At 44.2% G+C, this 24,740-nt stretch overlaps 1 protein-coding gene across 3 annotated transcripts in view; it reads right to left on the bottom strand.

The window, feature by feature from the left end:
* ERICH1 (glutamate rich 1) overlaps positions 1-14,941 on the bottom strand; it is a 91,474-nt gene extending 76,533 nt beyond the window's left edge. For all 3 annotated transcript variants that reach the window (XM_048497729.1, XM_048497738.1, XM_048497746.1), the window contains exon 1: positions 14,794-14,941. In XM_048497729.1, the coding sequence (XP_048353686.1) occupies positions 14,794-14,818 (25 nt within the window). In that variant the 5' untranslated portion in view covers positions 14,819-14,941. The remainder of the gene's footprint in view (positions 1-14,793) is intronic.
* Between the last annotated feature and the right edge of the window lie 9,799 nt (positions 14,942-24,740).

The raw sequence follows: 24,740 nt of genomic DNA, 5'->3' as shown, positions 1-24,740 counted from the left end.
TCTTCATAAAGTCCAACTCTCTGGTAAATCAAGGGACTGCAGTCCTCCTCTAAGAACCAAGAGCAGGCCAAGAAGCAACTCTATCAGGAGTATTCTGTGAGCCAACATTCCATGCCAATATAAGACCCCTAAAGAGTCACCATCCGGGCAGTCAAAGGTCTTTTCTGCACAGCACAAATAAAACATATTGAGGACGTTAAAAGCAGCGTTTTGGGGAGGAATTCTGCACAGCTTTTCCCTCAAGATGACTTCAGGATATTTTATTTTTGCTCAACTTTTTTTTAAAACGCTGAACTAGCAGTTTTTTCCCCCCATAGTGGTGGTGAACCTTTGGCACTCCAGATGTTATGGACTACAATTCCCATCAGCCCCTGCCAGCATGGCCAATTGGCAGGGGCTGATGGGAATTGTAATCCATATCATCTGGAGTGCCAAAGGTTCGCCACCACGGCCCCAGGGTCAAGACGCTTTCCCTTGGCTGTGCAGAAAAAGGACGTGTTTAAATCCCCCCAAATTATAAGCTTTCTACTTTAGTTTCCCACCGCCTCCCATTTTCTGCTCCTTGACTCATCTGTGCCATATGCCATTTGCTGAAGATCCCTTGGGATGTTTGCTCTGCAGGTGTTCTGGCCACCCACCTTTTTAGTCAATAAAATACATGGTTGAACTCAGCTTTTCCTGCCAATTTGGCAATGTATAGTTTCCCGCTTTTTTATTTTCAATGACATGAATTTGAAGCTACAACAACTTGAAATTAGAATCAGCATAGATTAGCATATCCAGTCTTGGTAGCTTCAAAGCTACCTCCCTGAAAACTTTTTAAAAGGGGAAACAACACTTTGCTGTAATCGGCAGGAGTAGCTGAGTTTGTTCATGTTCTTTAATCACTGAAAAGGCGCCCAGCCGCGATGCCGGTAGAGCAAACATCCCTGGGGAACTTCAGCAAATGACAGGCAGCGGGAAGATTCAAGCCTCAGAATAGTGGAAAAGAAATAGGATGAGGAATTACTACTCCTCTCCCTTTAGCCGGAGGAAGACAATAGCTCTAACCTGTCTCTGGAACATAGCACATGGTATATACAATCAAAATCGGCTGTTCTCTGCACTGAGAACAGAAAGAAGGAAAACAACACTCAAAGAAAGATAGTGAGCCCTTCCCTGTTTCTCTGTTCATGGGTGATTTATCTGCCTGTAGGGCCTTGCAATCAAAGTACACCAGAGATATTTTCCCTATGTCCTGTTGACGGCGAGGGTTTCTAAGGTGGAATACTGTTTCTGGGGGAGGGAGGTTCGAGTTTTGTTGTAGATTGTGATTTACTTCACTTTGATGTATCCTTCTTTCTTCCTTACCAAAATGGTTTCTTGCCCTTACAACGGAAACTGATTTGATTCCTGGTGGGTATATGTGTATCCAGAATCCCAAGACTACAAAACAAATAGTCCTGAAAAGTGTATTTCATCGCCATTTTGTTTGTCCTTCCTGGATAATGGAGGCATTTACACAAACTGATCCTTCTGAGATAAGTATCATACCCAAAGTTCATGCTGAGCATGCCCTTGCAAGTTCCTAGCTCTGTGGACAGGAAGGAAGAAAGATATGGCCTCATTGTGTTAATGAACTGCTTTCCCTTTCTGTAGATTGTATACCCCAGGTATCATTGTATAGCCCTTGATCCATTTCAAGCTACACTCAAACTTCAGTTTGGTAATTAGGCAACTTTAGTTGAACTGGTGGACATTTTTTTAAAAAAAATATTGGGCAAAGGTCAGTCTAGTTGATACTGTTGGACCTCTCAGCAACTTTGATACAGCTGACCACTCCATTCTTATCCATCAGCTTGCATATGGAGTTGATATTAAGGGTGTAGCTCTTCTGTAATTTCACTCATTTCTGTCTTACCAGAGGTGCAGCAGACATTTCTGTCTTACCTGAGTGGAACTTGTCTTGTAGGGTGCCACAAGGTGCTATTCTCTCACTCTTTTTATGTATGAGGCCACTGATTGACACCCAGCTTTATATTTCATGTCCAAGCTTCCCAAAACATTTCTTTTTGGTTTTGAACTGGTGCTTTGGCACTGTGGTCAAGAGGCTAAGTGGAACAAACTAATACTGAATGCAGGCAGCGCAGATCAGGCAGGCTGATATTCTAGAGGGGCTGAATTCACTTGTCCTACATGGAATAACAGTGGCTTTTTCAGAGAAGGTTAAAAGCTTTGTGGTACTCATGGACTCTGCCTTGCTTTTTGAAAAGCAGGCTGGCATGGTGGAAAGGAACACCTATCAGTTGCATCTGATATGCCAACGTTCTCATTGCTTAGATTCATTTGATCTTGCCATCCCACCCTCTGTTCTGGGGGAACAAGAAGCAATTGCCTGGGGGTCTCTAGTAAGTTCAGTGGCAGCATCTTTCGCAGAAGAAGTTTTAGACCAGTGGTTCTCAACCTGGGGGTCGGGACCCCTTTCACAGGGGTCACCTAAGACTCTCTGCATCAGTATTCTCCATCTGTAAAATGGATAAATATTAGGGTTGGGGGTCACTACAACATGAGGAACTGTATTAAAGGGTCACAGCATTAGGAAGGTTGAGAACCACTGTTTTAGACCATCATCAGAATCCATGTGGATGACCTTGAAAGCATAGGATCTGGACTAAGCTCTCCTGACAGGCCACAAACTGTTCAGTTTTCAAGTTCTGTATCTACCTAAAGGTACCAGTACATCAACTTGGTATAGATTTCCTGTGCTAGTGTATCAGGACTCCATTGGCAAAGGGTAATTTGGGAGTAATCCTATCCCTGCTCAACAGACTTCTGTGGAGATAGGATAATGAATCAGTGATTTTTTTTAAAAAAAATCCCACATGGAACATCTATTTTTGGCACAACATGCTGTGACAGATAGCTAGAGTAAGTCCGGATATACTGTTTCAGTGATTAGTTGAGTGGGACAGAAGACAAACAGAAGCTGTACAAAGAGACAAAACACACACAAAATCCTAACAGTCAAAAAGCATACAATCCTTCAGCGTCAGAGGAATACCTTTTGATGCACTCTCAGCATGGATTTACAGAACCATTTTCTGCCACAGCAAAGCTGATTCTTCTGGTTCTTGCAAAAAGGTCAGTTTCAGCCTCAGCAGAGCTAGTAGGCTGGAAGAAAAGGGAGGAGGCATCAAGGAGAGGATGCTGCATCCTGATTTCACAAGGAAGGAGCACAGAAAACACCAGTGGCAGGCATGAAGCTGCTGGTAGATTTTTGTGTGCACTTTCAATAAGCAAGGAACTTTGCAAAGTCAGAAGGAAGCAGCTTTCTGCTCTTTGAAGCAATCATTGGCTCATTCCGCACATGCAGAATAATGCACTTTCAAACTACTTTCAGTGCTCTTTGAAGCTGTGCGGAATGGCAAAATCCACTAGCAAACAGTTGTGAAAGTGGTTTGAAAACGCATTATTCTGCATGTGCGGAAGGGGCCTTACTTTCAAGTCTACTCGACATATCAAACCACTGAAGATCTAGTCATTCACACACACAAACACATGTATGCTAATAGTTGTTGGAGTCATAAACTAATTGAAATTTTTTTAAAAAACACGATTGGTAAATTAGTGGCTAATCACATCCTGCTGTGAAGGACTAGGCAGACAGGTTCCAGAGGTTATAAATGCTTCTTTTAAGGAGCTGGGAAATGTTGGCCACCTTGAAGGAAGTGGTCATTAATTTCCTCCTGAAAAAGACATATTCCTGGACACAGATGGTTTTAAAAGCTATCAGTCTGTGGATAAAGTTTCTTTCTCAGGTAAGGTGGTTATGCACGTAATAGCTATGCAATGTCAGGGAACATTGAGCGAGATGGATTCTTGACATGGATTTTAATTGGGATAGGACTCAGGTTTGGCTGCCTTGATTCTTTCTGTGACTTTCATGGCAAATGAGTCCCTGCTGAGTCTCCGGAACCTCACAGCAATTTTAAAGACTATCAAACACGATTTTCTTATTCTGTTTAAATATGTTCACCCTATATCCCACATTGGAGAGCTTACAAAATGCACATGAAAATAAATTTAAAATTTAAAATAAATTTAAAATAAAAATATTTAACCCAGCAGGTTCCTCAGAACGATTTTAAAATAAGTGATCAGCCTCAAAGGTGACCTAGACTAGAGTGGTGATGGATCTACCTGCATGGCTCACGCAGAGCTACTGGCTGTAAGTCACAGTCTTGCCAGGAACTCAAGCCCAAGTGTCAAATACCTGCAAAAAAGAGAGGAGCAAATTTTCACCCCTGGTCTTATTCAGCTGGCTCACATGTTCCATAATTCCTTTTCTCTTGCTCAGAGTGGCTGTTTGGGAATTGGCATGAGGTAACTATGCTCTGATAGTCTCATTCCTACTTGATCAATTGATTCCAGAAGGTAGCGCTGGGACTACTGCTTAACCCTCTGATATTTATGTTGTGGCATCCTGCAACATGGTAGATAATATGAAACTACTGGGAGAGATGTCCAGAGATTAGAGTGAGGTGCCATTTGTATGCTGTTCTCCTAAACTGTTGGTTCACATGGAACAAGGGAAATCCTGAAGAAGCATCCAGAAGAAGCTAAGTGAAGACCAGTCAACTGAAGTTCAGCATAGATTATTGATCTTCTGTTTGTAAGTGATGCAACTCATCCAGGAATAAAAAGTCAGCTTGTTCTAACTCAGCGGTTCTCAACCTGTGGGTCGCGACCCCTTTGGGGGTTGAACGACCCTTTCACAGGGGTCGCCTAAGACTCTCTGCATCAGTGTTCTCCATCTGTAAAATGGATAAATGTTAGGGTTGTGGGGTCACCACAACATGAGGAACTGTATTAAAGGGCATTAGGAAGGTTGAGAACCACTGTCCTAACTAATAGTTCCAACATGGCTGCTTTGTACCTGGGTCAAGATTGCTAGAGCAAGAAATGTTTGATCCCTCCTCCCTGTCCCTTCACTATTTAAATTACCTCTTTGAACCATCTGTACAGGAGGAAAAAACAGAAAGTCTTCATACCTGTCTTCCTCCCACCCTGACAGAGTTGATGACAACAGGAAAAGGGAATACATAGAAGGGGTATGTAAGAAAAGGGTTAAACATTCTCTCCTCCGATGAAAAACCATGACTAAGCCTAGCTTGCCAAGTCAACAGAAAAACCCTAAATGTTCAAAACCTGCCTCTAAACTGTTCACAAAGCATTGTGAATAAAGAAAAACTGTATAAAGCCCAACTTAAAAGACAGGCAGTTCTAATTGCATTCCTGCCGAAACACAATGCAAAACTTCTCCTGCTGTTCATAAAAGTATTTTAGACTTACTGCAGCTGTAAGTATTATATAAACCAAAACCAGCACAGGTCAGAGTCGCTTCTTTTTTTATCATGCTGTAGGAGGACAAAGTTGCCTTCCTTCAAGAGCTTTTACATAAAAAAAATGATGCTGCTGGCTACTAAACACAAACAGATTTATAAGCATCCCTACTATTCTCGTCAAAAGGTTGTCCAGTGACTATTCACAAGCTCTTTTTTCTTCTCCTAGCAAAAAGCAAGCAACGTAACAGCGGTGATCTACCTACTACGCAACGCTTCAAAGAAAGCCTGGTCGGGAGTGTTAGATTCTATAGAATTGAAACCTTTTAATGGCATTTTTAAAAAAAAATATATAATATACAGTAAGCTTGAAGAATATAAAAATTAAGACCATTAAATAAAACAATCTGTTAAAAAAGAAAAGATTAAAAGTTTTGTTTAGCAAAAAATTGGGAACGTGTGGTGACAACGACACACAGAAATCTGGCCGTAGGTTCTAGTATTGAAACAGAGGTTGATTCCCCAGTTACCATCGACCACCCTTGCTGCGCGCTACTCTCAGCGCGCGTCATTTCTGGCACGCTCCTGGGCTTCCCCACAACCCCAAGCTCTGCGGGGTGGTCATCAAAAGGCGCCATTTTGAGGAGCGCCAGGAATGACACGCGTTGAGGGGGACGCGTTGTCGCCGCCCCTGTAGTGGGGTGTGCCGTGGGACCCCGCGCTACTTGGCGAGAGTAGCGCGCAGCAGATGGTAAGTGGGGAATCAATCCTAGTTGCTGTCTAACAGAGTTGCTGTTTACAAAAACAGAGCTTTGGCAGCATCCATAGTGCTGTCTAGGCCAGAGAAAAGGGGTTCAAGTAAGTTCTTCTGTGCAGAATCGTAAAGAGGGCAGTGCTGATGGACGTGGTGAACGGTTTCCTCCAATCCAAGGGTTCAACTGCAAGTTCTATCAGTGGTTGCAATATGATTCTCTCTGCTGAGTCTTCTGGTGGAAGGAAGCACGTTGCATCTAGCCAGAGTAACAGCTCGTCGCAGTTGGGGGTCAGTTAAAAGATGAAGATAGCTGGCTGTGATGGTAAACAGAGAAAGGATGCCCAGATGGATAGGGGAGCAAACTTTATTCACATGGGCCATCAGTCTCTACGATTCCTGCTCAAAAAGAATCTATGTTTTACTTTACAAAATATCTCATTAGCGGTTAGCATAAGTAAAGAGTCTAGTGACAAATCCAGATCTTGTAGTTTGGCGTTCAAATGAGCCCACCAGCCCGTTGAATGAAGGAAAGTGAGAGCATAAGAAGTAAAGTTAGATTCTACCCTGTTTTCCCGAATATAAGACATCCCCCGAAAGTAAGACGTAGCAAAGTTTTTGTTTGGAAGCATGCCCGTGGAACAGAACATCAGAGCATGCAGCTGTGGAGCAGAAAAATAAGACATCCCCTGAAAATAATAGCGCATCTTTGGGAGCAAAATTTAATATAAGACGCTGTCTTATTTTCGGGGAAACACAGTATACAGTCTATCAAGATTTTTTTTGCAGAGGTCTTTTTTTCACCTAGAGGACAGCTAAAGAAAAATGAACAAGTCTGTGTATAATTGGGATTTTAAAAAGCAGAATCAACGTGGTCATTAAATGAAAAAATGGCACACAGCAAAGAAAACTTTTTGTAATGCAAGAAGGCTTTGCAACGACAAGGGCTTGGAAAGCAGACCACTGAATGCTGGAGTCTGTTCAGAATATGGCAACTAACATGGTAGACGCCACAGAAGCAGGAGTGGGAGAAGATAATACAGGAGACGAACAGCAGATGAGTTTGTGCACAGTTGTGAGGAGGAGAAGCAGAGGAAATGAGAGACGCTCGAGACAAAGAGCCTTAAATGTTAAGGACTAGGAACTGGCAATTGCTGAAACAATTGGCAAGGAACCAGCGCAGACACAGAAGGGCAAATGCTATATGCAGTGCTCAGTTACATGTCATCCATCCACCCACACAACCTTTCTTCTTCCTTTTTGACAAAATGCAGCCCTGAACCTGAAAAGGAAGCTATGTAGGCAGGAGGGAGTTTCTTAACTCTTTCCACACCAATGCTTTCCACCCTGCCACATAACTCCATCCCTGATGGTTTACCTCAATGAAGACGAAAACGATAAGTTTCTTTTAAATCAGGGGTGGAAAGCAACTAGATGGAAAACAATTTTTAACAAAACATCAGCTGTAAGAGGTTGACAATCTGCAGTTGACAACTGCATTTTTGTAAAAAGGAATGCTTTAGAAGGAATGCTTTCGATCACGTGTAACTAAACATAGTGTGTAATTTGAGAGAAATGAAAAATAGAGATAAGAAAATAAACCTCTGTAAAGTTTCTGTTTTATGGCTTCCCTTCTTCATCTGTGGCCAGTGCAAGGTGACACAGTAACTAGGATCCAATATTCATGCTTTTGTTCACAAGGAAAGCCGAACAGCTCACCCATCTCTGTAAAGCCCCATCAAAGTGAACAGGTAGGAACACCTTTTCCTTAGGACATCTTGTTATACATTTGCTAGTAATCGTCGAAGTTACTTTATGAGAGCACACATGAAGACACCGGAGCTAGTTTGAACATTAAACAGCCCTTACGCATGGTTGAGAGCCCATCTATCCCACTCATGGAATATTTACTTCCATGTCTGCTTAGTATTTATTTATTGCATTTTTATCTCATTCTTCCTCAAGAAGTTTCAGTGCTATACAGGAACATAGGTATAGATTTTTTATAAGGGGGGTTGGGGGATCACACCCCCACCCACCCCTAGGGCATGGCCACGCCTCCCCAAGCCCTGCCCCTGGCCTAGCGCTTATAAAAGCAGCTCTCCAAGGCTGGGGACAGCAGACTCCCCTGCCCCCCACGCAGACTCCCCTGCCCCCCACCAGCTGGGCTCCTAGCCGGCAGCCGGCAGTTTCTTCTGCCCTGCCCTCTGGGCAGAGGCATAGAGGAAAAATGGAGCCCAGTACAAAATCTGAGTTTTGAAGCTGACAGCTGCTGTGATGGTGGAATCCACCCCCAAACAGCATCACTTTCAATGGAGTTTAAACTAGAGAGCCCAAATTATCCTTTTAAATCCACCTTAAAGGGAGAATCTGGGGTCCCCAGTTAAACAACATTGAAAGTGATGCTGTTTTGGGGTGGATTGTCCCCCACCATGAAACAGCATCACTTTCAATGTGGCATAGTGGTTAAGAGCAGGTGCATTCTAATTGGAGGAACAGGGTTTGATTCCCTGGTCTGCCGCTTGAGCTGTGGAGGCTTATCTGGGCAATTCAGATTAGCCTGTGCACTCCTACACATGCCAGCTCGGTGACCGTGGGCTAGTCACAGCTTTTGGGAGCTCTCTCAGCCCCACCCACCTCACAGGGTTTTTGTTGTGAAGGGGGAAGGGCAAGGAAATTGTAAGCAAGCTCCTTTGAGTCTCCAACAGGAGAGAAAGGGGGGATATAAATCCAAACTCTTCTTCTTCTTCTAAACGGAGACCTCAGATTCTCCCTTTAAATCCATGCTGAAGGGGGTGGATTTAAAAGGAAAATCTGGGGAAATTTGGGGGGGTGCCTGCTGTCAGGGGTGCAATTGTTAAGCTAGAAGCACCAAACTTTCAGGGTATCTTTAGGAGACTCTTCTAATGATACCACCCAGGTTTGGTGAAGTTTGGTTCAGGGGGTCCAAAGTTATGAACCCTCAAAGGTGTAACCCCCATCTCCTATTAGCTCCCATTGGAAACAATGGGGGATGGGGCACCCCCTTTGGGAGTCCACAGCTTTGGACTCCCTGGACCAAACTTCACAAAACCTGGGGGGTATCAGTAAGAGACTCTCGTGATGATACCTCCCTGGTTTGGTAAAGTTTGGTTCAGGGTGTCCGAAGTTATGGACCCTTAAAATTGTAGCCCTCATTTTCTATTAGCTCCCACTGGAAACAATGGAGGATGGGGCTCCCCCCTTTGGGAGTCCATAACTTTGGACCCCCTGAACCAAACCTCACCAAACCCACGTAGTATCATCAGGAGAGTCCCCCAAACAATCCCTGAAAGTTTGATGGTGTTAGCCCAGACCTGGGTATTATACGGCCCGGGGGCCACATCCGGCCCGCCAGATGACCCTGACTGGCCCTTATGACAGACTTGGCCCTGGCCTAAGAGGACCTGTTTAGAACCACGCTGCTCACGCTAACCCTCCCCCTTCCCCCCTCACCTTGCCACTGCACCTGAAAGGGCCTCTGAGAAAGGCCACACCCCTTGTGCAGTGGCTTCTGGGGCATTCCCCTCCTTTGAAAGCCCCGCAGAAGCCAGTTGCCTTGGCAGCCTGCTTCTGCGGGGCTTTCAAAAGTGCCAGTCGATGAAAGAAGTAGGTCAAGGGACTTAAGTCTCCCCACTTGCTTGATTGTCACAGTGGACAACTATGCAGGTAGGTTAAGCCTGTGATTCTTTGTGCCAAATAGTGTTGTATGCAGAACTGTTGCCACTGATTCCAAGTTGATCTGTGCACCTGTCTGTCACTTATCAGCCCCTATTATGCAGAATTGAGTTCAGCCTTTTGGCCCGGCCCTCCACAATATTTTCTGTTTCTTATGCGGCCCCATGGAAAAAATAATTGCCCACCCCTGTGTTAGCCTAAACAATGCGCCCCCTGCAGGCCACAAACCGCAAAAAACACTAAAATGTTTAAAACCCCCACAAACGGGGGGTGGAGCTTCGCACATGAATGGGGGGGTTGAACCCGAGAATCCCCCCCTTACCTACATCCTTGGTGCTATACACATGGTTCACTCCATTTTTATCCTCACAGCAATCCTTTGAGATAATATCACTGGTCTAACCCCACTCCATGGTATCAACCAGTAAAGCCACATTTACCTCCATCTCTAGCATGAGGCCTACACCTCAACCAGGCTCATAGCTTATTCCACTGGTTGCTGTTGTTTCCAACAGGAACTAACTGCGAACCACAAGAGCCAAAGGGAAAGAACATTCTGAAACATGGGACAGGTGTGTCATGAATATAAAAGAGTAAAAGTTCACAGAAAGGTCATCTTCTGAGTTAGCAAAACTGAGACAGTCAGTCTAGGGCAGTGGTGGCTAACCTTTGGCACTCCAGATGTTATGGACTACAATTCCCATCAGCCCCTATAATTGGGCATGCTGGCAGGGGCTGATGGGAATTGTAGTCCATAACATCTGGAGTGCCAAAGGTTCGCCACCACGGGTCTAGGGGCAAAAGTAGCAAAGATTGACCTTTAACTTGATTGGTGAATTCAACTGAGATTCCAGACCAATGAGAGGATGTTACATGGGCTGTGAAAAGTATCCCTGCTGTATGTATTGTTTTTACTGTGCTGAGTTGAGATAGAGTTGAGTCTGAGTTCAATATGTGTTGAACTTTGTTATTACTGAAGTGTTCAGTATAGTACACTAGTCTTGTATAGAATAGACTTGTGTAACCTTGCAACTGCTAAAGTAAAATGCCTTCCTGTGGAAAGAACATCTTGAGTGGAGAGTATTCTTTTTCTAAGTGCTAGAAGGTTGCAGTGAGTGCAAGAAGACTAAAGTCCACTTTAAACTCTGCTGATAAGGTCCACATGGGAGAATAGTGTTCAGAAGAGCCACAGATGGATCCGGAGGCACTGGGTATCACTGGGTTAGGCTGAAAGTTGACTATCCAGTAAGTTTTGCTGAATGGAGTTCTGATCCAGATCAAAGGTCAGCACTCTAAATGGTACATCAAAATGGTACTGATGCTCACCTAGAAACTTGGCTTCAAACACTACAGTAGTCTACTTGTGATTCTCTCTACTAATGTTCAGAAACTAATCAAGTTTTCTAATATCACACTTTAAAAATCTTTAGCTAGCCAGTTGAAGTACAGAAGCAAACTATCAGAACTGCTATTTTTTTCCTGCAAGATGAAGTCACTTTCTACAGTAGCTTGCAGTAACTGAATATCTAATTTAGCAGTGAGGACACTCAAAGTCTATGCTGAAGACCACTAAGTACAACTCCGTTACGCAAATCATATGTGAACACTTCTTAGCTTAGTTGAGAGTTCAAATGATGTTCCCTACTCAGCAGTTGTAACCAAGCCCTTTTCTCAGGGTATCTGTAAAATGGCAATAGCAGTTACCAAACACGAAGGTTGTGATACTGAAAACTAGGTGAAGTCCTGTATAATGCTCTGAAGAAATGCGACCCTCATGAAATAAATCAGCTTTTCTGATTAAATAGGAGAATCACAGCAAGAAAACACACACATATACAAAACAGCACTAGACAAAATTTAGTCAATACATCCAAACATCTGGAAAAACAGAAGCTACATATAGTCCCTCCACTGAAGCAAATCATATAGATAGATGCCCATTCACCTCAATAAGGTTGGAATGTCTAATAATAAAGGAAATGAATCTTTCAAGTGATTATAGAATGCCTTTGCATCACCAGTATGTTAATACTTTTGAGGAGGTTATTTTTTGAAGACACGATGAATCAAAAGGAAGCATGTCACACCTCATGGTGCTCTATGCTAAATCCATCTAAGATTCCAACCTATCCGTTGTTTTAGAAGCTGCTCAAAAAAAAGAAAAAAAGAGATTCACTTTTACAAATCCTTGGGTGCCTCCTTCATTAGTCAGTGTAGGCACAGGAGTGAAATATGAAACAATATACCACAGCTTCTCGTACATGTCAATCATCAGTTCAGCCCCATTAGTTAGATTACTGAAAGGTTGGGACAGACTACTTACAAATACTTGGGAAGAGCACTGCTTTCACATTTCATCACATGACTCAGCAGCTACAAGGGCTACCTCTCCCATCCCCCGCCCCCCAATTAAAGCTAAGAATCAGCCCTAAGAAGACAGTGCCCCAAGTGGCATGTTTAGAATACAATAAGGAATATAGGAGAAGAGGACTGCACCAAACACAAAGCAAAAAAGAGAAAGAAAATGGTGCAGTGAATAAAAAAATTGTTTTAGTCAGGAACAGTAAAATACAGTAAATATTTTTCTAACTTGTGGAAGTTTAGGAGTGTTGTGTACAAAGTTTTAAGATCTACAGTTCCAACTATGTATTGTACTCGTATAATATCTGTAACATTCTTATGAATTTTTGATTCTGGATACATTTATGTGCTTTTTAATATGCTCAGTATTTACCAAGGTTCTTAATTCTGCTTTTAATAGCAATATACTTTTTCTTGTTTTTCTCTATATTCCTTTAGATTCTCCTGAAGAAGCATAGGTAAAACACTTAGGGGCAGTATAAAAAATAAACAAGTTTAGAATTCAGGCAAAAGTCAATTATTTAGTCTATATGGCAACACTGCTCCTTAGCCACCTTGCTTCTCTAGCTACTTCCACCCTTCCCTGTGTGGTATCAATCCCAACTCACAGATTACATGTATTTAAAACAATTTATAAAGGCAAGACATAATCCCCCAAGTTTTTATAATATTAGGGGTTATCTTCCTGTAGCTCCACAAATATGACACTATTCAATGTAACAAGCACATTCCAGTTCTATATTAGTCAACAGAAAAGTCAATTCTGATTCAAGAACAGTTGAAATGACTGAAATGAGAATATATCACTTTCTCACAGCCTACAATGGCCCTTGAACAAATGCAGTCCTAACAGTTTTGCTATTCTTAAATATCATTTGTCCTGCTCTAGGATAATTCATTTTTTTTGTTTTGTCCAGGGTTTTGTCCTGCAGATTCCTTGTATTTTTTTGGCTAGGAACATTTCTACCTGCCACTAGACAGTAGCTAAGACACTGCAGAAATACAACATATCCAGGATACATCCACCCTAGGAAACAGACAAGCAAACTGAATAGTGCTGTTATTTAGTAGTCTATAACCAATATAAAACCTTATCCTACCAGCTTTTTTCCCCAACCAGCTACATTTCCCGCATGTTTTAAAATCAGACTGTGACTGGAAGTGCACAGGTCCACTGGACAATTTTAAGAGGATGATCATGGAAGAGATGAAACACTACCTTCATTCAATCTCTATAATGACACCCCCCCACACACACACACACTTCAACATATTGCTTTAGCAGGCACAAATATGGCTCCATTACATACAAGGCTCCATAATGCACTCTACCATGTCACTGTTCTCTCCATATATATGCCTGTATGCAAATCACTTCTCCCATGAAAGTATTACATTTTCCTCTCTATGCAATTTAATATACCGGTATATAGAGTACCTCTATATATAGTAAATGTGTATATATATACCTCTATATGCATTACTGTTTTCATTTTAGCAGCAAGTTATAGGAATACATTCCCCATCTCAAGGAATGCCTTATCCTTTATATTCAGACAAACATGGTAGTTAAGAAGGAAGTCAGCATCCCAATTATATTACTTGGTCCAAGCCCCAGGCCAAAATAAAGTCAAACATCAGTCAAACGGGGTTTTTCCAGCTTTTCGACTAGCCCAACCTTGAGGCATTTACCACCTTGAAAATCTTAAAGTAGGGTTCTAATTTCTGAGATCTACTTCACAAGCCTTCTTTCACTGAAGTTTCAGGTACCACTAAAACTTAGTTCGGGAAATCACTAGACTCCCACAGAGAACAATCTCAGTCCTTGCAGTCAACCATTTTGAGAAATATGAAAAGGTGGTCTATAAGTATCTGAAATAATTTCCCAGTATGACAGACAAATGCTTTAAGATACGAGGCTCCCATCATGCACTCTCCTTCACATTAAGCACATCTGCAGCCCCGTTTGCAGCAGAAAAGGAATACCAGTTCATTATGTTTCTAGCAGACTTGTTCAAAACTACCACATGTCTGATGGACACCAACATATATTATTAGGGGAAAAGGCCTACAAGATAACACGTTTCCTACTGCCCACAAATGCACTTCTTCTTCAATACCTATCTATCCCAACCAACCACCGATTTCTTTTTACAAACCATGAATTCTGCTGAGCTCAGTAACTGCTGTAGAAGCAATAACTGCATAACAGAAGGGACATCCTATGCTATACACAACACTACATTTAACTAACAGCTCATCTTCACCCATACACGTCACTGCCAAACGGCCCTTGTCCCCCAGCCCCCCCCCCACAAGTTGCTTCAATTCATCCATCACCACCCAGCCTCTTCGAAGTCCCCCCTTCAGAACTGTCCACCCCATCCCCGTAAGACAACAGGCCAGCTCTGAAGCTTCAACCGTGACTAGTAGGTCCTAATCATCCTGAGAATTGCCAAAATCTAGCCAACAATACGAGCGAAGGTTTCTCCAAGACAAAGCAGGGAGCGCTTTCTTTGTAACCATCTCCTTGCAAGCAATAAACCAACCCTCCTGCAGTTTAGGAGCCGTGACGGTGCCCCTGCATGATCTCCCTCCCGTGTCTGAGTCACAAGCCCTTCCACCCTCCCTAAAAGACAGCAATTTCGCCCTGCGCTGTCTCACCTGCTGCCCTCCTGCTAAGGGCCATTCCTCTCCCGTGAGCTGCCTCGGTCCCAAATACGACGCGAGTAACACTTATCCGCAAAGCACTGGCTGCCCTATGGAATTCTTCCCTTTCCTTTCCCTCTGCGCTCCGCAGCTTCCTCCTTCCAGGGGGCGTGCCTATCAGCAGGCTGTCTGGCGTCCCATTGGCTCTGGAGGCGCAAGGGAGGCGTTCCCAGCACCGGAGCGTTCGAATTGAGGAGCTGAACTTCTGTCAATGGCTTGTCGAGTCGGGGGCGGAGGAGAGAGTGCGGCTGCGCAGAGCGTGAGAATTCTGCCTCCGGGGTGGTTTGACAGAGGCAGCCGCGAGCGCGCTGAGCACACAGTTGCTTCAGCAGCAGCAGCAGCAGCAGCAGCAGCGCGTGGACAGCGCGAGGGGGGATGCCAAACGGTGCAGCTACCTTAACGCGCGGTTGTGCGCGCGCGAGTGTGTGACAAACATATATATATACCAAAAGAAAACGACATGTTACCCATTCGCCTCTGCATCTCCTGCTTCTTCTTCTCCTTCTTCTTCTTCCACCGCCACCCTCACCTCTTCTTGCCCCGGCTTCTCCTTCACCTGACTCGTTGAGCCCAGCGTGCAACCCGGTATCTGCTAAATGAATAATGCACTAGAATGTCAGCGCTGAAAAAGGTAAGGGCTCGAAATGATGGACAGACTAATGATACAGTCCCTGGAGGAATGTGTGTGTGTGTGGTGGGGGGTGGGGGGGCGCTGAGTGGTGCTTAAGCACTGATCTCTGGCCCCCGGTGCAGGCTCCGCGGAGGGTGCAGTCAACCAAGTGGGGGACTTGAGGTTGCAAGTGGTCCTCCTGGCTGCCGCTTCGGTTCGAACTGCAAACTCTGAGCGCGCGCGTGGCAAGGGGGGGGGGGCACTGCTGGAAGGAACTGGTCGGATACCAGCTGCTCTGGGGACTTAGTCATGGGAATGAGGGGGGCACTCATAGGGGCATCCTTTGCATCTGCCATGTCGGGGTTGGGGCTTGTCCGAGTGCGAATTGTGCCGCCTCTGAGCAGTCTTTGGCCGACGGGTCCTCTTTTTAGTCCAGCGGCTGAAGGGGGCAAACCTGGTTTCACTAGAGGTTCAAATTCGGCCGCTTTTGGGGGGCGGGGAGGGGGTCGTCATAAAAGGGATTATCTTGGGGGATGCATCTGCTGCGGGGGTGCTTCACTCATGGCGGTGGGGTAGTTTTCCCGCGGCTGTTGCGGTTATTTCAGTCTGGTGTGGGGGTACAGCCACAGCTGAGATAGAGATGGGGCAGGCAAGGTTCGGGCCCCAGCCCGCCTTTCTAGGCTGCAGTGGCTCAACTTGTCCAAGGACAGGGGGGGGGGGGGCGGGATGATGCTCCTTGTAGGCATTCTATGGAGCTACTCTTGATAGCAGGGGTCTGTTATGTCACCAGTGAGAGAAACTGGAGACCAAAGGATGGTTAGAGTGGCGACGACACCAGTTTGGTGCTGGAGGTGAATGGGAATGAGGTGCGGTGTTGGGGTGCGACTCCGACATGTTACATTAGGGGACGACTGAGCAGGAATGGAGGAACTGGAGGGAAAAGAGAGGGCTCTTCTGTCACCCAGAATTAATACGGGGATTTGCCAAAGCTGCTAGGGGGACGGGGGGAGAAGACTTGCGGGATTCTTTGCAAGACACCACCATGCTGAAGCGACAAAATCTGCGTGCAGGCACGAATCGAAGGGGCTGGCTGCGGGTACTAAGGATGCCTCAACTATAAGTCGCTTATGTGAAGGGATGGGGGGGGGGGTCTCTGTTGGAACGACTGAAAGTATTGAGACGGCAACGCTATGGGAGAAGGAAGGAGTTGGAGGAGGGTGGTCTCTCCATTCAAGAGGGGAGCTTGTGGGGTATTAGAATGGCAGCGGGCCTCTCTCTGTGGGAAGGGGACCTTTGAATTAAGAGATGCGCGGGTGCAGAGGAGGTCTCCTCACCAGGATTACTTGCAAGGCATTATTGGGGTTGGCAGCTCGTGCGCCCCGTGGGGTGCTTTGGTCTCCACGGAGTCAGCGGGGGAGGGAGGGAGGGAGGGGGTGATGAAAGATGTGATGTTGGTCGGGTGAGGGACCCGCGGCGTGAGGCAGTTTCGCCCTCCCCGGGAAGGCGAGGGAGCATCAGAGTGCGGTGCTGGGGCGAGAGGAGACGTGCGCGCTCGATGTCCCCGCGCTGGACCGGCTGCGGGGCTGGTGGCGCTCAGCTCTGGCCACCCGCGCTGAGGTTGCAGAGGAGCAGGTCGGCCGGGTTCCCATTCGACGGAAGCCGCCCGCCCGAGGAGGTCCGGACCGGGGCTGCGGTGTCCCGACTCGCCCGGCTTGCTTTTCGGCCTCCGGTGGCGGGTGCTGTGCCGGGAATGCTGCACCTCAGTTGGGGAGGGAAGAGTTACGGGGTGTGACAATCCCAGAGCCACGATCCTCCCATCTTCAGCGCACACCCCGACAGAGACCCGCCGCTGGGCTTGATTTTTGAGGGGTCGAGCTGGTGGGGGAGGACAGAGAGAGAGCCAGAGAGGGAAAAAAAGCAGGGACCCCCTTTGCTTGTCCCTCTTTTAACACCTCCAAACGCCCTTGCGAGTGGGAATAGGAATAAGAATGGCAAGGCTTGCATCTCCAGAATAAAGCCGGGGCACTGTCGATGGGTATGGGGGAAGGGGAGCTATTATCCGCCTCCTCTTCCTCCTCCCACCACCACCACCACCACCACTGCCTCCTCCTGGGCTTTTTGTCACAGAATAGCAGCTTCTGCGCCTGCTGTTCCCCTAGCAATGCCAGCTGCGCTTTGGAGAGACGCGGAGAGCAGGGGCTTTTCTCTGCCTCGGCCCCAGCATTATCCCAGGAACGCGCAAGCTGATGCCCGTCTATCCAAATCGGCGGCCAGGGGCCGCTAGGCGAGCTCTCCCCGAAAGCTGGCCTCTTCGACTGAAAGCTGCGTCTAGGTCACGACACGCATTAACAGAGCATCCATGTCTATGACCAACGGGACACCAAAGCTTTCGTCCTAGTTTCACCCTCAGCAAACTTCTGCAAGATTCTTCCGTTCTCCCTCCCCGTTTAAATGAATGAGCAAACCCCAAAGTCCTGTCCACAAGGAGCTGAGCGCCGCAAAAAAGAACGACTTCCTTTAGGCGCAAAGACTTTGGGGACAACGCAGTCATTACGCATTAAAGTATAAACCAACAGGCGTCTTTCCTTCTTAAACAGAAGGCAAGTCTGTGCTTACTCCGTGGGAAAGCCAGAGCTAGGAGCTGGGCCTCCTCTTGCACATCCAAAGGAGTGCATGGAGTACTTCAACTGCAGGGTCAACTCTGCCTTGTCCTGTGACTCCAGGTGTTCGGAAACAAGCACATTGCGGAGGGTTTATTTACAAGCCGGAAAAGCCAAGCTGGCTGGTGGTGGCCTGGAAATGCTGGGGGGAAGAATTAGGACTAATAAAAGGAAACACTTCTTCACGCAACGTGTGATTGGTGCTTGGAATATGCTGCCACAGGAGGTGGTGATGGCCACTAACCTGGATAGCTTTAAAAGGGGCTTGGACAAATTTATGGAGGAGAAGTCAATCTATGGCTACCAATCTTGATCCTCTTTGATCTGAGATTGCAAATGCCTTAACAGACCAGGTGATCGGGAGCAACAGCCGCAGAAGGCCATTGCGTTCACATCCTACATGTGAGCTCCCAAAGGCACCTGGTGGGCCACTGCGAGTAGCAGAGAGCTGGACTAGATGGACTTTGGTCTGATCCAGCTGGCTTGTTCTTATGTTCTTATGTTCTTATGGAGTCAAACAGGAAGAAGTTGTTAATCAGGATGTCTTGTGATTGAGAATGACTCACAGATTCATGCTTTGGCAGTGGGCAAGGACAGTAGCCTACACTTGTGGCATTTCAGTGCTTTGGCAGTGGGCAAGGACAATAGCCTACACTTGTGGCATTTCAGTGGTGAGTTTCTCCACACTTACCCGCTTAAAGGAGGACAAGAGGATGGATTGTTTATGTTTTCTAAAATAAAAATGTAGGCATGGAAATGATGTAATGAAATCATTTACGTATATAAACATTAAATTTAATTTTAAAGGGAAGAGCAGGTTTAGTTCCCCTTTCAATAAAAGGGAAAGAGGCTTTTTAACACACATTTTTCCCCAAAGGATTATATTTTGCATTAAAGGTAAAGGTGCCCCCCTTGCAAGTGTAACCTCTGCTTGTGGGTTCTATGGGGCAGAACTTGGAAGGAGTTTGCAACAACTAATTTTAAAAACAAAATGGTTTACTTTTCCTTAACATGTGACACTTATTAAACATTAACAGTTAATAAAGCACTTCACGTTTCAGTTCCAAGTCTTTATATTTACAGTCTATTGATAATGCCAAGTCCAATTCTTCCTGCGGGTAGTTGGCTTATGAAGACTTCAGAGGCTTGGTGAACTGGATTCAGGGTGATGAAGATCCCCAAAAGAACTCCCATCAACTACATACACAGAAAGCCCTTAAACAAGGTGTTAAGAGCTTATAAAGAAATAAATCAAGGTCCCAGCTTGGTAGCCTTGCTTCCTCCAACTTCATGAGTTTTTGCTGCCTTCTGCTTTGAGTCTCTACCCCTTCCTGGGTCAACCCATTCTGAACATAGGGGTTACACAAGCACCTGTGGGATGATGTCATATCACAACATTTACTAGGCAAACTATGTTTATGGGGCAGTTTGCCATTGCCTTCCCCAGTCATCTACACTTTACCCTCAGCAAGCTGGGTACTCATTTTATGGACCTCGAAAGGATGGAAGGCTGAGTCAACCTTGAGCCAGTTACCTGAAACCAACTTCCAATTTTGCATTAGAACTTAACAAACCTTTCTGGAACATTTTCACTAGAGCATTTGTGGAGTTATAAAAATATTAATTAATTCCGAAAGTCTACATACCTGAAGAGTCTTCTATGCAGAACCCCCTAACTTGTCTCTTGGTGCCCCCCATTGTTCAGCCTTAGGTGTCCACACAAGGGTCAGCCAACATATCATTAGATAATACTAGCAGATATTTTAACTGATCAGGAATAATTAATAACAATTAATATAATATTGCAAATGTGATGTCAAAGATTTTCCTTCTCCATCCTTAAAATCTTCTCATAATAGATATAGTGTTAGAATCCTTGATTAAAAAGATGATTATATTGTCCCATTACCAAAATTATTTAAGCTGTAGTCCTCAGAGTACTACTGAAACTGCATCTTTCATGCACAAGTTCTCCATTCACTTTAGAAAGTTAATATTCATTGTTAAACAAAGAGTGTAGAGCAGGTTTCCCTGGAATAAATTTTAAGTCGCCACTAGACTCCTATTTAATTTTGGTGCAGCATACTGTCAAGGGCTGCCCTTCTGGAATTAATACTAATTAAAGCATTTAGATCCTGCCTGTACTACAGTAGAAATAAAGATTCAACAGCGGAGAAAAGTCTTCAAAATAATGCACAAGTCCTAGTTGAATTTCTTTAAGCCTTTAAAATGTTTTTAGAGAAGCTCAGAGTAGGCATGTAAGAACCTGAAGACATCCAGAGCAGAAGATCATAAGACACAGGTAGGTTGCATAAAAGCAGGTAGCCCGTCATGATTTCTGATAGTTCAGGGTATATTCATGAAGTACCATTCTGTATGAGATTGCTCAAGTGAATGGGTGATACCTGTGAGTGAGTGTCCAACTATAGCTGTTTCAGCAATACCACAGTAAGAAAAGTTATTAAAAGCCACTTGTTTTGATTAGCACTACATTTTCTATTTAGAAATACAAGTTTCTCACCCGCCACAAAAGCAGTAATACTTTTTTTAAAGGCTTGAAATTTTTTTGGCCTTTAAGACTGGGATTTATTTATGAATCATCTATTATCTTTGAAATAACTGCTATATTATGACTCATTCACTTTAAGACATATAATGTATTGTTCAGTATTGAACAAAGTCTATATATACTTACTTCGTAGCATATGTAGTTGTTCAATGAAGACCTAATTCTGAGCACTCTGCTCCATCCTCCCGGGGTCTGTGCAGGCAGGCATCTGTCCTCCCCAGGCACTGGGGAGAGCAGGAGCCAGCAACAGGACACGAAGGGGGCGTGGTTATGCAGTGCATGGGGGCGGGGCTACACAACCCATGGGGAGCACTTGGAGGATGTTTTGTCCCTTGGTGCCACTCCCCCCCCTCCATACGCCTCTGGGAAATATGATTCTCAGTAAGGCTTAAAAGCATAGTCAAGATTAAACCAAGGAAAGTAGCTTGTTTTAAGAATTTTGGTGTGTATTTTTAATACTCCACTAAAGACTACATATATAGGTGCTCTATTAGAAGTTCTCTTTACATGACCATTTCCTGCCTCTAAAGGTAGTCTGCACTAGCAAAATGTAGCACAATTGCCATCTTTTGTACACATAGCTGTAATGAGGAATTAAGAAGATTTCATCTGTCGGTGGCTCTTCCATTCTTTTTTGCATACAATCCCATTGGGTGCTATCACCAGGAGAGTCTCCAAAAAAAAATCCCTGAAATTTTGGTGCTTCTAGCCTAAAAACTGCGCCTCCTGCAGGCCAAAACTGAAAAAACACTAAAAAATTTTTAAAAAACACAAACGAACCTGAATTTTTTGCGCCCCCCACGTGACCAAATGGGGGCGCTCGGGGACATTGGACTCCCTATGTCTCCATGGCAGATACTCCCCTGATCTTTCCCTTCCCAAACATACACCCTGAAGTCTTTCTCCTTCTACCAGAAGTAAAATAGTATATCAGATTCTCTGGCTCCAGTCTTCTCACAACAATGAATAAACTTGCTCATCTTATGCAAGGTTTTGTCTCTCAATCTCAACTTTCATCAGCAATAGAGGCATAATAATATGGACCTATCATTAAGGGTGTCTGCGATTATGCAAAATGTACTATATCCTCCAAAGTCTAACCATTAACAAGATACTTATTTACTTTTAGCCTATCCTTCATCCGTAGCACTCATGTTGACACACATACTTTCATCTATTCGATTTTATTTTCACGGCAACCTTGCAAAATAGGTTAGGCTGATTAGCCCAAGGTCACCCAGCTAAATTCCATGTCAGGGTGAGGATCTGAACCCTGTCTAGTGGATCATAGTCTACTGCTCTAACCACTACATTGCCTCTTTCAGATAGGCCACAACTTTTAGTCTGTTCAGTAAAAGTATTTTAAAGCAGTAGTAAACTATTATTCAGTGTCCGTATGCGCACTTATGCATATGGATTTCTCTGGTAGCAGCCAATAAAGCAGGATGGGTTGAGCTGGCTAGAGAAGTTGCTTCCCCTCTGAGGGGGTGAGAACACCAATAGCTTCTGTGCTTCAGAAAGGCAGCAACTCTGCATGCAACTGGCAACATATTGCACTCCTTACTGTCTGAGTGTACTGAGCAGCAATCCAAGGCATGGAGACAGTTAGTTACTGGGTAAAGGCCTAAGGTTAGATAAAGCTCAATCTGCAAATGTCCCTACTCCATGTATAGAATCAGTTCCAGAGCAATGTTTGAACCCAGCCTTGCTGGACTACTTTGGGGGTGGGGTGTAGTACAGCATGGGAGCTGCCTGCTGCTGTTTGGTACATGGGCTGAGAATGGGTTACCTACTCCTGCTTTAACCATTGTCTCACACTGTCCCTTAAAATATTTTAAGCCAAAGAAATCCAGCTGTATTTAGTACAGTTGCATTTGGTCCAGTCTGAGGAGGACAGGCTAAGAATTTTTACATAAGTAAATCTAGAAAAAATATTCCTATGCCTTTTACTGAGAAATAACCTATGCTGAATCAATGAGATTTACTTGTAAATAATGATTTTGAGAGAATAATCTGCATGTGTACGCTGTCAATGACTATCAAAACAAGTTTTTATAACTTATTCATACAAGAACAATAGAAATACATATCATAATTAGGTCCTGGCCTGGATGGCCCAGGCTAGCCTGATCTTGTCTCATTTCAGAAGCTAAATAGGGTCCACCATGATTGGTATTTGGATAAGAGACCTCCAAGGAGTACTAGGGTCATCATGCAGTGTTAGACAATGGCAGACCACTGCTGTTCCTCCCTTGCCTTGAAAACCCTAAAGGGTCACCATAATTAGCTGTGATTTGATGGCACTTTCTACTACTATCATACTTGTATATGATGAGAGACAGAGACCCTGAAGAAAAAGCTACCACAGTACATGCAATACATCCCCTTACACCCCACTCCTCTTGGTGGAGTCCCAATTAGTAAAGTTTTGGAAGTCAGTCTATAGAAGCCACTGCCCATCTGGTTAGCCTTTCTCATTTCCTGATCACATTGGTGTGACTAAAACTGAATGGGTTTTTAAATGTTATATTATGCATGAATGCATTGAGGAATATTTATTTATTGAGCCCTCCGGGGGAGGGCGGTATAAAAATACAATAATAAATAAAGTAGGACTAAAGTCTCATTTGAGAGTCATTTTTTTCTTTTTCCACTTGCAAGTTTTTCTTTTGACAACTGATATTCTTCTATTCATACAGACACAAGTATTTCACAGGCACTTCATGGGAATTGACTAGCTTTCAATTTGGAATTAAATGATTACATTTCTGAATAACTTGGATAATCAGTGCAATAATTCTGTAACTTTCAGCTGAGTGTTAAAATTATACTGTACACCAATTTTAATAGCCAGAAACAATTAAAAATTGCAATGACATCAAGTCAAATCAGTTTTCCTTTACAATTCTTAACCCTTGGAACAGTTTTGGCAATAGAATACTGGAATGGCTTCAGGGTGTGTTGGTATTGGCAGGTGTCTGTCACAATCAGTAATGAAAGAGTTAACCTGTTGTATGTAAACAGGATGCTGAGGTCATATTGTAATTAGCTGACCTATTCATTAGCTATTGGTCAGTCAGATAGCCATTGCCTACATGTTAGCGAGTACACATATCCGAAGTTATAATGTTAACTTGTTTTCTTTGTCCTAGCAGAATAGACTAGAACACATGGACAGAGAGAAGTAGGATGTGCAATCAAGATGTAGTCTTAAGTGTATAGTTAGTATATAACAGAACAGTACAGTTAAGACTCTTTTCTTAACATCTCCTAACTCTGCTAATTAAGTATTTCTATGTGCATATCCCAACAAGAGTTACGGGTCGAGCACGTTTCTGCTGTAGACAAGAGGAACAAGAGTCTTTCCCCATCCAGCAAGTGAGGTGCTAGGTTTTAGGTAGAAGGGAAGAAACTGGACTTTTTTTCCTCTTGACGGAGTGTGGATTACCTGAAACTTTTCCACATGCAGTAGTCGCAGTGTGAAAAAGAGGGGACCCTGACATAATCCCAAAGAACTGGAATCATGTTGTCATCAGATGGAGAAACTGCAGGCCCCTCAAGCACTAGGTAAAGCATTACATTGGTAACCGTGAGTCAAATTCCAGGCTTGCCCCCATTGAAAATATTGGATCAGCATAATTTCATAATCTGGCAGTGTCACTTTAACCATGCAGTCACCAAGCAAAAGATTGCCTATCAAAGGATCTCCCATCTGGCAATAATGGAGAAAAAAATTGCATTGGATGATTCAAAAGCTATGTATATCCTTGCATCTACAGTCAGGGAGAAAGAAAGCACCCTCTTATTAAGCTGTAAATCAGCTAAGGTGCTGTGGGAGGCCTTGGAACAGAAGAGATCTGCTTCTCAAGTTAGAATTTTAAGACAAAAATTGTTCTCAAATGCCTGAAAATGGGAATCTAGATGGCCATTTGCAATATATGGTAGAAATGTTAAGATAAGAGAATCTGGTAACGTCTGGATGATGATGAGTTACAGGCAGTTATTTTTGGAAGGTTGGCTAAGCGTTTTGAGGGAAGTTGTCTCCATGACTCTGAAATGGAAA

The sequence above is a fragment of the Sphaerodactylus townsendi genome, linkage group LG01 (assembly GCF_021028975.2).
Source record: "Sphaerodactylus townsendi isolate TG3544 linkage group LG01, MPM_Stown_v2.3, whole genome shotgun sequence".
NCBI lineage: Eukaryota > Metazoa > Chordata > Lepidosauria > Squamata > Sphaerodactylidae > Sphaerodactylus > Sphaerodactylus townsendi.
The sequence above is the reverse complement of the archived record's forward strand: the minus strand, read 5'-3'. Positions and strand labels throughout refer to the sequence as shown.